At 36.2% G+C, this 15,844-nt stretch overlaps 1 protein-coding gene across 1 annotated transcript; it reads left to right on the forward strand.

Annotated features, from left to right (window-relative positions):
• Window positions 1-7,811: 7,811 nt before the first annotated feature.
• On the forward strand, window positions 7,812-8,741 carry tcima (transcriptional and immune response regulator a). The gene has a single exon (XM_067407538.1). The coding sequence runs from the start codon at window positions 7,904-7,906 to the stop codon at window positions 8,204-8,206; it is 303 nt and encodes a 100-aa protein (XP_067263639.1). The 5' UTR covers window positions 7,812-7,903; the 3' UTR covers window positions 8,207-8,741.
• Window positions 8,742-15,844: the final 7,103 nt, after the last annotated feature.

Consider the following 15,844-nt stretch of genomic DNA (forward strand, 5'->3'; position numbering starts at 1 on the left):
CTCATTATACATTGAAATACCTGTTGTTTTACAGATATTTGGTGTAATTGAATTTTCAGCTATTAAATTTACAGGGAATTGCATGTATTTTAGCATTACATTAAATTTCTGTTTTTTAAAAGAAATGTTCTGTATTTTTTACAGAAATTTGTAATTTTACATAAAATGTTGATTAATATTTTACAGATTTTTTCTGTAAAAATAGAAAAAAAGTACGTACATTTTATGTTTTTCCAAATCGAGTTGCAAATGCGCAGCTTTGTGTGTGTGTGTGTGTGTGTATGTGTGTGTGTGTGTGTGTGTGTGTGTGTGTGTGTGTGTGTACGTGCGTGCGTGCGCGCGCGCGCGCGGGGGGGGGGTGTTGTCTGCGAGCACGCGCGACGCAGATTCAAATTTGCCGCCGATAACTTTTCCGTTAGTCCCGCCTACAACAGTTCCTGGAGTAGTGCAGTGATGCTGTGATGGAAGGGCGAGCGCGTTATTTGAATTTATTTCAGGCTACGCTTGTGTGTCGTGAGATTAAACAGTAGTGTAAAGCAATCGTAAAGAGCAGTCGTGAGCAGGAGTATTTATTTGAACTCATCCGTCAATACATTCTTCGGGAACAGTGTGAGGAAAAACTATCACGTCCTTTCAGCGAGAAGACCACAGCGAACATCATACCAACCGATCACTGGCTGAGGTAAGTTAAGAGTTTCATTCTAACGTTACATGTGTGTGATATTTTATGTAGTGTGGCTACACATTTGTATTGTTTATAGTTTTGAAGCTAATATAAGTATTTCTAAACGGTGTTCACACAAATGACGTAAGGTAACTGCCGTTGAAAGCAAAACAACTGCAGCAGGCATCTGTCAATTTTTCCATCTGTTTTAAACCAAGAAAGATTAACGTTAGTTATTAATAAAGTCCATTCAGATGTGGTAGTACCGCCATTATTTAAATCTCTTTTTATAAACTCTGCAGCCTGTATAACTTTACTCATACTATAACGTTAGGCCTATACAGGAAAGCAGATAAGAGTACAATATGAACAACATAATAAATATTATGAGTGCATCTGCTTGCAAACGCGAATAGTATGCATATATTAGTGTAATAATAAAGTATAATAATAAAAAAATCTTACATGACCTGAGTAAATTGTCATTACTGAATCATAAGATACATTGGATAGTTGGATATAAAAATTTCAGATCAAAGAAGGTTGAGGTTTTGCATTGTCTCAGTAAAACATATGCTGGCATGTTTGAATTTAATGTAATAGCCAACTAATTTTTATTTCTTTATGATTTCAGGTAATGTGGAAAGACTGGAGATCTACAGCAGCATTACAGTACAGGTGTGGAAAGATTACTATTCTTATACAACAAATTCTTTGTTTACATCTTTTTATGCTGCTATTCTGAACAGTATTTTTTGTTGTAATTGTAACTAGAATCATTCAGAAACATGGCTTTTCCTATCACTGCTATCCTCACACACATCTCTACTTTTCATTCCAGCCAGATGATCAACCAGTAGCTGCTCGCATCTCAGCCTGCTTGATGGAAATGTCCGACTTTCACCTGGATGACCTTTACCTTCAACTCCACCTTGCCAAGACAGAAGTGCTTGTGGTTTCAGCCACCCATCCTTTGTGTTATAATTGATCAGTTAAACTTCACAGACTACAGTGCTGGAACTGCCCGATCTTGCATATTTGCCCAGTACAACATTGGGAAGATCAAGCCTTCTGTATGCTACACAACAGAACAACAACTGGCTCTCCAAGCCTGTACATAAACTCTCTGCTTCAGACTTATTATACGCCCTCCAGAAGCTTGCTTTCTGGAAGTGAACAGCATCTTGTGGTGCCATCCCAAAGGGGCACAAACTCACTTTAACTGACCTTTACCTGGACTGTTCCATGCTGGTGGAATAACCTGACTAACTCAAACCATTTTCAAGAGACTGATAAGAGAGAATGCATCTTTCTTGTGAACAATTGACTGATCTTTCTGTTTAACTGAAAAAAAAAAAAGAATAATAATAATTTCTATGCATACTGTGCTAGACTAACTGGAAATTGTCATTGTACTTATTGTTGCTTCCATTGTACTCCTTGTAGTCACATATATGTAAAAGTCATCATATATGCATAAAATAACAGCAATATTACAGTACAGAAGTATACAGTAATTGTCTTTTAATGTAGATGTTCTATATACTATGCTTGTATTTCCTATAATTTAAGTAAGTTGACATACAATGTCTTATATACAATGACTAATACTGTATGTGCATGCTTTGATTAAATGTATTCTGTACTATATTTTGTTAATTTAACAGATTGGTTGTAAAGGTTGCTATTATGCATTTCTAAGTAATTAATTCATAGATTGAAGTTGTGAGTGGTTCTGTAAAAATAAAGATTAATACTGTAAATTGCAAACATTTGTTTTGAATTTATGTGCTAATTACATTTTTATAAATAATTTCTTAGTTATTTTACATGGAAAATTATATTTTAAAAGTAAATAACTGTAGATGGACAGAGCAGCTTGATAAAATAACCCATAAAAACCTTCAATTTGCAGAGATTAACCTGAAAATTAGTTGTTTTCTTTGTAATCTGACATAATTTATCAGTTTTTTCATGGTTTAATAAACAATTATCAACAGTAAAATACTGTAATTTTATGAATTTTGACTGTAAAGTCTGTTCTGTATTTTTACAGTTTTTGCATGTAATTTTGTGAAATGGTTATTTGCTGTAATTTTATGGGATTTCTCTGGAAACTCTGCTGCCAGACTTTTTACCGTTTTTTTTTACAGGATTTTTTTTTACAGTGTTGTTTATTTCAGAGTAATATTACCTTCAGTGGCTTTTCTCTCTTAATATGGTCAGGATTCTTCCGGTTCCAAAGTCGTTTTGGCCAGGCAAAGATAACAGTGGAATGTGAATGGTATTTGGGCCAAGATTTAGCAGTACTGGCAGACTACCAACCATAGTTCCTTTGGAGTTAGATGCCTGTTTTTCTTAAGAAGTTGCCTTTCCGTGCTGATAGTGGTTTTGCTATTAATGATGGTTCATGTGAAGACATGACTGGTTGTTTAAAAAAAAAAAAAAAACTCTTAGAAGCCAGCTATTTGTCTTTTTTTGTGGCTTCATGTAGCACAATGCCAAAACTGATTTCAAAACACAGCACTTGAGTCCCGGAATCGGGCTGTCATAAAAGATGAATACCGTTAACTTCACATCTTCCTGTAAACGGCCTCCAGAAGGCATGATTAAAAGGTGCAATTTGTGAGTTTGTGAGCTATAACAAATGCTGAGTTATTAGATTAAGCTGCATAGTTGTCGGCTTGGAATGACTGAGGCCTGTGGTTTGAGTAGTTGCAAAATTCAGTTCCAGTTTCCATAATAGTATGACCTGAAATCTGACCTTTAAAAAACACTTAAGATTTTTAATTTTTTGCTAATCTAATAAGTTTAGAATTGTTTCACTGTCATTGTTGTTGAAAGTTGTTGTGGAAAAAAACTGACTTGAACATGGACAGTATGTTCAAATACTGAAGCTCTACATGTGGATGCAATTGATACTATTAAAAACAAGTCCTTTAATTAAACTGGGATCTCCTGCCACAGACATTCCTTAGTGTGCAGATTTGACTGCAGTGCCCTGATGCTATTACACAACCACTATTATAGCAACGGTGCTAATGTTTCTGAGAATTGTTTCAAAGGTTTATTCACAATGTGTGTTGCTGAGTATGCATGTTTACATTTTAAATATTAGAGTTTATTACAGTTCACAAAATATGACAGCCCAGTTTTGCAAATAAACAATGAAGCATGCATTTTAAACAGACTTATCAAAACTGTTAAAATGCTATCATTGTTCTTTTTTTCCTCTCTAAGACAAACAAGGTAATGCATCAGGCTAAACTTCCAATCTGCATAGAATGGCTGACATTTCATGTCTGAGTTATTGTAGTGAATTGGTTCATATTTATTGTGCACTATAAAATAAGAAGACTAGGTCTTTTTGTTTCTAAGAAGTGTCTCAATGTGTTTTCTTGTTTCAGACTTTTCTCATAGGCAAAACTAAAATGGTGATGACTGCATTACAACACTTGATCAATAATTCATAGTCAGAGTTTAAAAGTTAGATGAAGTTTGGTAATGTGCTATGTAGGTCTACTGCAGCTCATCAAGTCATCTGCTCCCAGGACAAATGTTGTCATATCCGACAAGATGAAGACTCTGGCCCCACGGTGCTGAGTTAAGCAAAGCATGCAGGAAGGGACGAAAACAAAGCACATTCTTTACTTCATGCAACACACTGAGGTAAATGTTATTTAAAAAAAAAACATCTTCACAGCTGCTTCCTTTGGTTTTTGCTATTCAGTAATCTATACATACAGTGATCATTGTGTCACTGTTTTTTTTTTTTTTTTTTTTTTGCATGACATCATTCTCTACAGAAATGAAAGCTGAAAGCTACATTTAAAAAATAGTAAATAATTAAATAATGAAGTGATGATTCCAGACACACAATAAATCTGTGCAGTTTAGCCACAATTCTGTTAACATGGCAATTCTGATCTCCATTTTGAACATTTATTGTGTTTGACTGCAAATCGCATAACGTCAGTGCAAACAGCAAAGTAAATTAAATGTCTTCATGTGTAAAACTACTTCATTTTCATCTACTTTATTGCTTTCAGTGCTTCTCTGCTTTGAAGTTTTATGGGCTTGAAAATGGATAGCAAATAATAAACTGGCAGTGTCGTCAGAAAGTCTATGAAGAAGATTTTAGGAGTTTATTTATTGTTTATTTATTCATTTACATTTTATTTCATATTTTAATTTGTTACAGATTAATAGTTCACTTTGAAATGAAAATTACCCCAAGCTTTACTCGCCCTCAAGCCATCCTAGGTGTATATGAATTTCTTCTTTCTGATGAACACAGAGTTATATTAATAAATATCCTGATGCATCCAAGATTTATAATCGCAGTGAACCGGACCAATGAGTATGAAGTTTAAGAAATCCATCCATCCATCCATCCATCCATCCATCCATCCATCCATCCATCCATCCATCCATCCATCCATCAATCATAAATGTACTCCAGGGGGTTAATAAAGGCATTCTGAAGTGAAGCGATGCATTTGTGTAAGAAAAATAATCATATTTAACAAGTTATAAAGTAAAATAGCCAGACTTCTGCCAGACTGCCTTCCATATTCAACTTTCAAAAAAGCATAACTGACGTTGCGTTTTGTAAGTTGAAAATAGAAGGTGTTAGACGTAGCATAAGCGTTTTGAACTGTGAGAGGCGTTACACTTTCTTTGTAAGTTGAATATGGAAGGCGGTCTGGTTAAATTTGTTAAACCTATTAAATATGGATATTTTTCTTGCACAAACGCATCGCTTTGCTTCAGAAGGTCTTTATTATTCCCCCGGAGACATGTGGAGTGCGTTTATAATGGATGGATGCACTTTATTGAGCTTCCTACTCGTTGGTCCCGTTCACTGCCATTATAAAGCTTGGATGCATCAGGATATTTATTAATATACCTCAGATTGTGTTCATCAGAAAGAAGAAAGACGTATACAACTGGGATGGCTTGAGGGTGATTAAAGCTTGGGCTAATTTTCATTTTAAAGTGAACTAATAATACTGATTTAAAACTTAATTTCTTATGTACATTTTTATAATTTTTTTAATGCAAAAACCACACTTACTCCATGTATGTGCACAATTTTTTCTCTAATTCAAATGACTACAGTAATGTCTGTGTCAGTATGGGTTCTCACTCGGTGTTAAGTGGGTTTACTCTTTTAAATCAGTTACTGGCTCCAGGCGTGTGCAGGGGAGGGAACTCTTTATCCTTCAGACAGACCAGCTGATGCGACCTTTGACCTGAGGTAAATTTACTTTTCCCATTGTTAGGATTGATAAAGTACACTCAGCTTGTGTTTGAGAGGGCAGGACCTGGCTCTCAATCCAATGCTTCCTTTTTTCCTGTCAAAAGGTCATATTGTGTTCTGTGTGCAAGACTCCGGAGAACTCTCTGCTTATATTTATGACATGTTCCTGGCGTCTCTTTCTGCACATTTCCCATCCTCCTTGACTCCAGTCATAACTGTGCCAGCCTGAGAAAGACAGGTATCCTGTTTCGCGCCAGACTCACAATGGATGCCAAGTAACAGGCATTCCACAAGATTATTGCAACAAAGGCACATTTTTGAAGGGGTCTCTGGGGGCCAAATAATATGTCACTACGGAACTTGGTATTTTGGAGATTCCTTTGTCTGACTTGCTTGTTTTCCACCATGACTTCAATGAAGGTTCAAAGGGAATTTCTCAACAGCAAACCAGAAAGAGAGTAAACAGAAAGCATGAGAATGTGTTTGGCGAGTCTTGTTTATATGGAGTTAATCACAGAATGCTAAAATTAGCTCCTAGCTGTGTTATTTGAAAAAGTCCTCAATGATTTAGCAATTATCATTCTATTCCAGCTAAGAAAAATAGAAAATGTTGAAAACAGATGTTTATAGTTAGTTAGAGTTTTTACTGGAAAGCCTTTCTATTTTTAAAAGTTCCCAACCATATCTTAGTTTTACATAGTAAAAAAGAAGACACAAAGATGAATTCTACTGTCTGTTTACAGGTTAGGCTGTACAACTACACTATGTACAATGTAATAATATAATAAATGATACTTGCATCAGTCTTTTAAACAATCATATGAATATTACATAATCCGTGGCATAGTTATAATAGAATTGGTTATACAGGTCAATACAGTTAATTACACCTAATTAGAACACCATTGTGATGACCGATGACACCATAATTATTCAGAATTCTGACAAGAGTCAAGTGACTTTTTGTCACGACACTACAGTACAGTAATTTAAAGTGTTCGCAACAAGAACACTATGTATCAAATGACCATTTAACAATACAATGTATTTTAAAATGGAGAATATTATTTATGTATTCTCCATCTCCATTTAACAAGTGCACTCATGTTAACACAAAATAAATGTGAACCCCCATTTTGTTCTCTAGTAAGTATATTTATATTTATATATGTTTAGTGCTATGACTAAAGGATAAATACACTACCTTTGGGTAATTGCAGTATAGGTCAAAAGTTTCGGGTCTGATGTTTTTTTCTTCATTCTTTCATTCCTTGATGCATAGGAAGTTAAAAAACAACATTTATTTGAAATAGAATTTTTGGAACAATGTAGAATTCTTCTGTCATTTTAATTCCGTCAATTTAATGTGTCCATGCTGAATAAATTAATTTCTTTACCAACAATCTCAGTGACACCAAACATTTGAATGGTAGTTTTATATATAGCCTATATATATATATATATATATATATATATATATATATATATATATATATATATATATATATACATCTACACCAGATTTTAGGTATTCCAAAATCCTACAAAATGTGCTTCACGTTGAAAAAATGTAAATCAACTGATTGAATATTCAAGAATCATTCGAAAACTGAAGTCAAAACTATTATCTAATATGTCTTTAAGGGGTCAGGTCAGGTTGAAAAAAACTCTATAGGCTGCAACTGCACAGATCTATGAGATAATAACCCTTGCGCATGTATGCCGTCAGCGGTCGGTCTCATCCATAATTACTGGCATTTCCAAAGCTAGTGGCATGTTGGCGAAATAGCAGCTGAAGGCGTTTCTCCAGGGAGGCAGCGCGGGTGATGTCATCTCCGTAAGCAGGATCTGAGCGGTCGCTCTATAAAGAGCTAACCGTCACTGTAAACTCCTCACTCTTTTCACAGCCATCAAAGCGGCTCAGCCCTGGTCAAGTTGGAGTCTCCGGCGCAGCTGAACAACACAAAAGCCGCAAAATGTCGACCGACATGTACTCAGAATCTCGCCGGGTCTGCCCTTCGATCCACGGCAACAAGTTTGACACAGCGCACCGCAAGCGAGCGGTGGCGAACATCTTCGAGAACGTCAACCAGGACGCGCTCATGAGACTCTTCCAGAAAACGGGAGACATGAAAGCCGAGGAGAGAGTGAGAAGCATCTTCTCCTTCGCGCAAGACCCCGAAGAGACGGCCAAAGCTCTGATGGCTCTCAAGCAGAGGAAGAAGGACAAGTTCCTGCGGATCGCAGGGATTGTCCGACACTTTCTGAAGCTGCGTTGAGCGTCTTCACGCTATGACCCGCGGCTGCAGGGTCGTTCATTTCAGACTGCCGGTGTCATTTACAACCTGGCGATGACGGACACGTCTAGAGTGGACGAGAAGGGACCACACGGACATGAAGGAAAGCCTCGTCAATGACACGAGCCCATTGACACAAGACATGAAGGACGGGACGCACAGTTTCTGAAGCTGTAGAGGAGCTCAGGGTGAAGGAATCATCTCGTGCATCATAACATGAAGACACGCGACATTGTTCCTCGTTAACTATGCATTTTAAAAATGGACTTTATCACGGACTACTGCACCTTATAGGTGCATTTGTTGGTGCACAAAAACTGTGATTGGAGACAGAAGTTATTGCCTGAAAACTGCCTATAAACATTATGCCTTGTCTCTATGCCACTTTGATATTGTGATACGTGTTTTAACACTCAATGACCACTTATTTATTTGTCACAATATTATAATAACACCAGTTAATGCATTTTTCCACAATATTATTTTTCATTATTTGTATAATAAATTATTAACTAAACATTTTGACTCTTCTCTTTCTTGACTTCACTCTATGGTTTTAAAATGACTGACATGGTCATCTTATTATAAAATGCCCTGGATGGAGTTGGATGATTTACAGTCAGGACTCTGGGTTGCTTAATTACATTGTTTTATGCACTTATATTTAAAAAAAAAAAAATCAAATTAAGAAATCATGGATCTTCCTGGACCTGATGGCCCTTTGAATTGTTCCCAGCTTTAACCTGCTAGTGTTACATACTACCCGCAGTACAAAAGAGACCAAAACCATGCACATAGTCCAAATGGTTCAAGAACAGCATTCAGTGTATGCCTTTTTAGGTGTTTTAGGCAAATTTTACAGGAATGCTAAAGGGTTAACTCTAATAGATTTGGCCTTGTTTGCAGTTAAGGTCCTAGTATCTCTACAAAATCAAATTTGACACATTAATGTGTCAACTGATGTGTAAAATCTGGAAACTATACAGCTGTTACTGCAAAGTGTACCCTAAAAACCCACCATTTCAGTTGTATGGTACAAAAGATAATATCATCAACAGTAAAACTTTTGTGAAATAAGGCTGTTTGCAGGACACTTGGTCTGGTTCATTTTCATTCAGGCTCATCTCTTTGCTTTGCAGCTTACCAGACCAGCGTGAACCAGTTTCTGGTTGATTCAGCTGTGTTTGTTAAAGGTGTATTACATTACTGTGGTGTGTAGATAAGAGGCTTTAACAGGGGCTCGTCTCTTTAGATCTTCCTCTGTGTCAATTTTTTGATCATTTGATATACAGAGATAAGTAGTTTAGTACATAGGTGTTTTGTCAGACTTTTGGCATGGTTTAGGATTAGGGCTGGAAGAGGGGAAGATCAGTGGATGCCTGTTAATCTTAATGCTCTGATCAGTCGCTGTATACTGGCTCAAACCAGTTCTGATGGGCTGGGAATGCGTCATCTGACATCTGACTACCTGCCGGTCGTGTAAGGTCTAGACGACAGAGAGCTCAACCCCCTACCTCTGCTTCATCGCTGCCAAGAGGGAATTTCCTATGTAAAACATTCACCTGTCGAAGGTGAATACGGTACAGAGATAGACACACACACTTAAACATGGTTGTTACAGGCCGTGTGAAGTGGGAGCTATTATTAAAACCCTTTGAACTAGAGCAGCTGTGGAAGTTTAATAACAAAATGACATGCAACATGATATTGTTAGAAGACAGATGCTTCAGTGTGCTTAATGTTAGAGTTTTTTGCTGTCAGCTTGCAGCATCCAACTTTCCATTTAAGCAAACCACTATTTATTTATTTTATTTTTTTGTCTGTCTGTCAGCATTAATTTCCATGTTTTTTCCTTTTATGGTAACATGCTTGTTTAGGTTTACTATGGCTAAATATTTAATCCAATTGTCCTGTCTGTCTTGTGTGCTGTATGATATGCTTGAGTCAAGATTGTCCTCTCTCTCCCACCCATTTCCTGTCTTTCACTGTGTTCAGAACAGGGAACTTTGAAGTGAATAGACTGTGTGGAAGCAATATGTGTATGTGTGTGTGTGTGAGTTTCTATAGTGACAGAGGGTGCAAAGTAGAACTGACAGCAAAGCTCCTTTTATCAGTTTACACAGGACTCCTAACCCTCTCCGGTACAAACTGGTTCAAAGACTGACATGTGTTAAAGGAACCAAAACTGCTTGTGGTGTTGCATCAGATAAAATAAAAAGGAAAAAGTTAATTAAAGTGGTGTTTTGTGGACTTCAAGTAAAGTCATGTTCTCAGTCTTTCTCTCTCTCTTTTTTTTTTTTGTCCAGTATAAATGAATGTCCCAGGTCAATTTTGTGTTGACGTGGTTTCCAGATGACATGTGGAACAATCTTATGTTTGCATGAACATTACTTTTTACTGTTGCCCCACTTTTTGAGCAGAGATCTGAACTTAAGGGTTTAGTTCACTTCAGAATTCAAATTTGCTGATAATTTACTTACCCACTTGTCATCCAAGGTGTTTATGTCTTTCTTCAGTTGAAATGAAATTAAGGTTTTTGAGGAGGAAAACATTCAAGAATTTTATATAGTGTACTTCACATAGGTACAACTGGTTGAAGATACAAATTGCAGTTTCAATGCAGCTTCAAAGGCCCCTGCTTGATGCCAGCCGAGGAATAAGGGTCTTGTCTAGTGAAATGATTGGTTATTTTCTTAAAAATAAATAAATAAACACAAATACTCCTCTTGCACTGCTCACATTATGTCAGTAATCACATTGGAAAGGTCATGTGTGACGTAAGCGGAAGACAAGTAGTGTCTACATAGCGAACGTGCAAAGACTAAGTCCTCTACAAAAAAAGTTTTTGGACGATTTTGAAGTTGGAGAAAATGAGATGGAGTTTGTTGTCCTACTGCAGTACTTCTGCTTACATCACGCGGAATGACCTTTCCAACGTTATTACGTAACGCATGGCGCATCACAGAGCTAGTGCAAGATGAACATGGTTAAAAAGTATCTACATTTTTGTTTATTTATTAGAAAATTTCCAATCGTTTCACTAGACAATACCCTTATTCCTCAGCTGGGAACATGTAGAGCCCTTTGAAGCTGCATTGAAACTGTAATTTGGACCTTCAACCCGTTGTACCCTGTTGAGAAAAATCCTGGAATAATTTCCTCAAAAACCTTAATTTCTTTTCGACTGAAGAAAGAATCTTGGATGACGTGCATGTATCAGGAAATTTGAATTCTGAAGTGAACTAATCCTTTAAAAGTTTGTAATTCAAGAATGCTTTGGAATACAGACATTAGGTTGGTTTTATGTCTGATGCAGATGCAGAAGTTAAAGAAGCTTCAAAAAATGAAGGTGTGGAAAAGTTAAAAAAAAAATGTTTATTAAAAGTAAACTTCTATAAGTTATTTTAAACAAGATATATACACTCTAAAAATGCTGGGTTGTTTCAACCCAAGTTTGGGTCAAAAATGGACAAACCCAACCATTGGGTTACATTTTTAAATGCATTTTTTAACCCAACGGTTGGGTTTGTCCATATTTGACCCAAATTTGGGTTGAAACAACCCAGCATTTTTTAGAGTGTATTTTACAAAATAATTTCAACTCTAAAATTGCTAGAATACCAAATATGGAAGTAAAGCCATATATCTAACAAAGTCTAACCAGAACACTGACACAGGCTATACCAAGTCACACCAAATTCTTAAGTTTGTATGTGTATCATTTCCCCCCCCCCCCATTTAAAAATAACTAATATCAATAACATTTTCTGTATCTTTAATTATTAACCGCAGCTGTTGTTTGGCTGTTTTTTATAATTATTATTTTTTTATTAATAGTCACCTATTTTTTTAAATATTAGTCAGAAATCCTAAGTAAGCCCAAGTGTAGTAAAGGTTCACCTTTTTTTTTTTTCTTTTTTTTTTTTTTACCAAGGTGACTGTTCACTTAAAATGCATCTAATAATCAGTTCAATTACCTAAAATAGTGATGAGTCAGTGTGTTTGAGATTGTAAATAGGCTGTCCATTTCCACCATTTTAACACATTCAGGGCATTTTGTTTACTGCGCAGACATGATTACACCTCATGAATATTCATCTGTATGTGTGGTTATCTTTTTATATACTTCTGGTTTAATTTCTGTACTTTTGATTATTAGATCTGAGAGTGTATTGCAGACACATATTGGCCTCCAGGGTTGAATGAATTTCTGCACACATAATTTCTGTGCAGGTGTTTTTCCATTTATACTGTATTAAGGCTGAGAACTGAATATCTGGGTGTAGCATTCAAAGTCATCGGTGGTTGCCAGAAAAGCAGAACCAGACGGCTTTACAGCGTCATCACTCAGACACTTCCTGAAAGATTTTTCCCCAGCTGTAGTTGGAAATCTAGCTTCTGTCATGTCACCAGCCCAGCTCAGCTGATGACAGAGCTTCTCTACACACGAATGCTCATTTAATGCTCATTGTGACCAGGTTCCTCTATTGGCATCAAAGAACCTATAATGAAAGTAGTGATAGGGAAATGGTTGCTTTACAGGAAACAAGGGATTACAGCTGGGGCAGGCATTAAGTGGTGGTTTAGACTGCTTTCCACTACGCAGACATGAATTTCTGTTTCCTTTAAACACATGCTTTATTTGTAAGTCACTTCAAACCTAGATGGCGCTGAGTAAGAGATGGTTCACAATGGTGATGAAAAGCCCATTGTTACCAATGGATGAATCAATTCTTTGTGCTTGTTTCTAGTATGTGTATGTCTAGATTTGTGCGTATATGTGGTACGTCAGTACAGTACATTGCATCTGACCCCTACAGCCCCAATGTCACTTGAGACCAGCTCTGCTGACTCGTGTTGACGCAAAGGCTACATCCCAAGCAAAATATTTGGGACATTTCTGCAATTTCCTGACCGCACACATATCCATCAAAAGTGATGATTTGATGATTTTTACTGTCGATAAATAAAAATGAAACATTGAAAATAAAAAAACAAGTGTACAAGACCATGTTTTTGAGAACAAAGGACACAGTTTAAGCAAATTTAAATGACTAAGTGACACACATAATTACATAATTACAGTTCATTACAATCTGAAGTCCCATGCATACACTGTTTAAAAGTTTGGGGTCAGTAAGATGTAATTATTATTATTATTACATTTTTTTTTTTTTTTTTTAACGGAAGACTAGTAATGGCTGTTGGAAATTCTGTTTTGCCATCAAAGAAATAAATTACACTTTAAAATATGGAAAAATACAAAATAGTTATTATAAATTCTATAATAGTTCCTTTTAAAATATCTTACCCTCCTCAAACTTTTGAACAATGTGTACATAAATGAAAATACTGTGTATCTGCTAGTGTTGCCATTGGAAAGTGTTATTTTATAAAATGTATGCTTTAAACACTATTTGGACCTCACATTTTATTATTATTTTTATACTGTATTTTCTTTTCACTGAATTGTTTTTGAGGAGACAATGTAAAAAAAAAAAAAAACTGGAGAACAATGTTTCTTTAATAAAATGTTCTTTTATTAAAGAAACATTGTTCTCCAGTCCTCTGTTATGCTCCTATAGTTTCACTACAAGTTTTTGTGTTATATTTTCAGGCTGAGCCATCATTTGCAGCATGCAATAATTTACATTCATTGTCCCATATTGCACTTTAACCTTGTGTTTCTCTATAGACCTCGGATAGACTGTCATCAAATGCGTTCTCTCTGGAGGGGATCTCCTCTCTATTGTTCTTTCCCTGTCGTGTGTGTTCTGGACAGAGGAGTGAAGCCTCTTCCTGTGTGGCTCTTTTGGCTGCCCCCGGGGCAGGGCGGCTGTCGTGGCCAGCAGACTCTCTGTCTCGTTGCAGTTCCAGTGGCCGGCCTTGCCATTGTTTTATCCCTCCTCTCCTTTGTCCTGCTCCCCTCTCCACCTCTTTCCCCACTCCCTATGTCCTCCTTTTTCTCTGCAGGTGTTGAGAAGGAAGCACTCTCGATAGCACACAATGGCAGAACAGCCCGCCTATTTATATATCTATTTCTCTGCTTATTTATTTGTTCTCCTGAGTATTTTCGGAGTGCTGTTAATTGTGCTCAGGAGAAGTTATTTGATAATAATGGGCTAATATTTACTTAATACAGAGAGACAAACAACTTTTATATACGATTGGTTATATATTGCAACCATTTGGAGCCCTTTTCTTAGAAATGCACAACATTTTGGTGGTCATATTGATAAAAGTCATACAGTATGTATGATTTTTAATGTCATCGGTATTGGTCCACTAAATAAAATACGCTGATGTATTTAAACAAATGTAGTTAGCACACATATATAAACACAACAGTTAATTTGTTAAATAGATATACTTGTTAATTGCTTGTGAGCAAGAAAGGTTTCTGCAAATGTATTCGACTACATACTGTGTGATATTTGTTGTTATTTGAAGCATGTAGGGATCTAGACTCTTAGGGAAAAAAAGTTCAGTTGGATTCTATATAGAACTCTAAGGTTCTTGACTCAGTTTTAAAGAACATTTATTCCAAAATGGTTCTATATCAGAATAAATCACCTATGATGTAAGAGTTCTTAATCATATTATCCATATATAGGCTTTACCTCTTTTACACAGAATGAAGGAGTGTAGAGTTAGACACGTCACAAAGTGTTTCAGTGTTTCTTCAGGGCGAATGAGGTAACAGTCTGTTTCAAAACTGATGACAGGATAAACATCGTCAGACTGCTGTTGTGTTAAATCTCAAGATTTTTTAAGCTTTAATCTTGTGGTTGGCAAAATAAACTGTGTCAATGATGTGCGTGTCAGGTATGAAGATGTGTGACGTCTTGGAGTCTTCACTAAACCTGTATTCCGTTGACAGACGACTAGTGTCTAGTGACGTAGTTAAACTTGGAATAAGAATACTAGAATCCTGGTAAACTCACAGATGTCATCACTTTCAAATTACATAAGGGTTATACAAATCAGAGAGGCTGTCCTTTGGTCCTTGTTGCGTAGCTGTGTTTAATGACTCATCGAGTGTTGTCTGGGAACATGGTAAATGCTCTGCTTTATCTACAGTAAATTATTTCATAGTACATGTAGTCATCTAAAAGACGGAGGACGCTGCTTCAGAAATGGCTCTTATTCAGGTGACTTCTCTCGACCATCACTGGCCAAAGCCAACCAGCTTCGACATCATAATGAGGAGGTTTGTCCTCACTATCTGGGTTTGCCAAGGTGTCAACATTGTTTAAACATCTCATGCAAGCATTTGGCAGTAACCAAGACAAATTTACCTGCGATTACCTGACTGAGTCATTTTCCATGAGATGTTTTCTCTTAAAAAAAAAAATAATAAAACAAGAAATATTACAAAATTAGATTCTTGTAAAATTGTTTATTTTTATTTTATTTACGTACTCAGGGAAAACACCTTATTCTCATACAAAAATACTCAGATAATTAGAGAGAGAAATATCACAAAAACATATTGCACACATAATTTCAATATGGGTGTGTTTCCATGTTATTCTTTCAGGAATATCAGCATGTAATCCTGACATTTGCGTATTTCGTAATTGAGATCCTGGCTAATATAAAGCGCTCTCATCGATTAAG

The sequence above is a fragment of the Chanodichthys erythropterus genome, chromosome 13, assembly GCF_024489055.1.
Source record: "Chanodichthys erythropterus isolate Z2021 chromosome 13, ASM2448905v1, whole genome shotgun sequence".
Taxonomy (NCBI): domain Eukaryota; kingdom Metazoa; phylum Chordata; class Actinopteri; order Cypriniformes; family Xenocyprididae; genus Chanodichthys; species Chanodichthys erythropterus.

Excerpts from the sequence above, each read along its gene's own strand:
- tcima (XM_067407538.1), top strand. The coding sequence starts at position 7,904 with ATGTCGACCGACATGTACTCAGAATCTCGCCGGGTCTGCCCTTCGATC.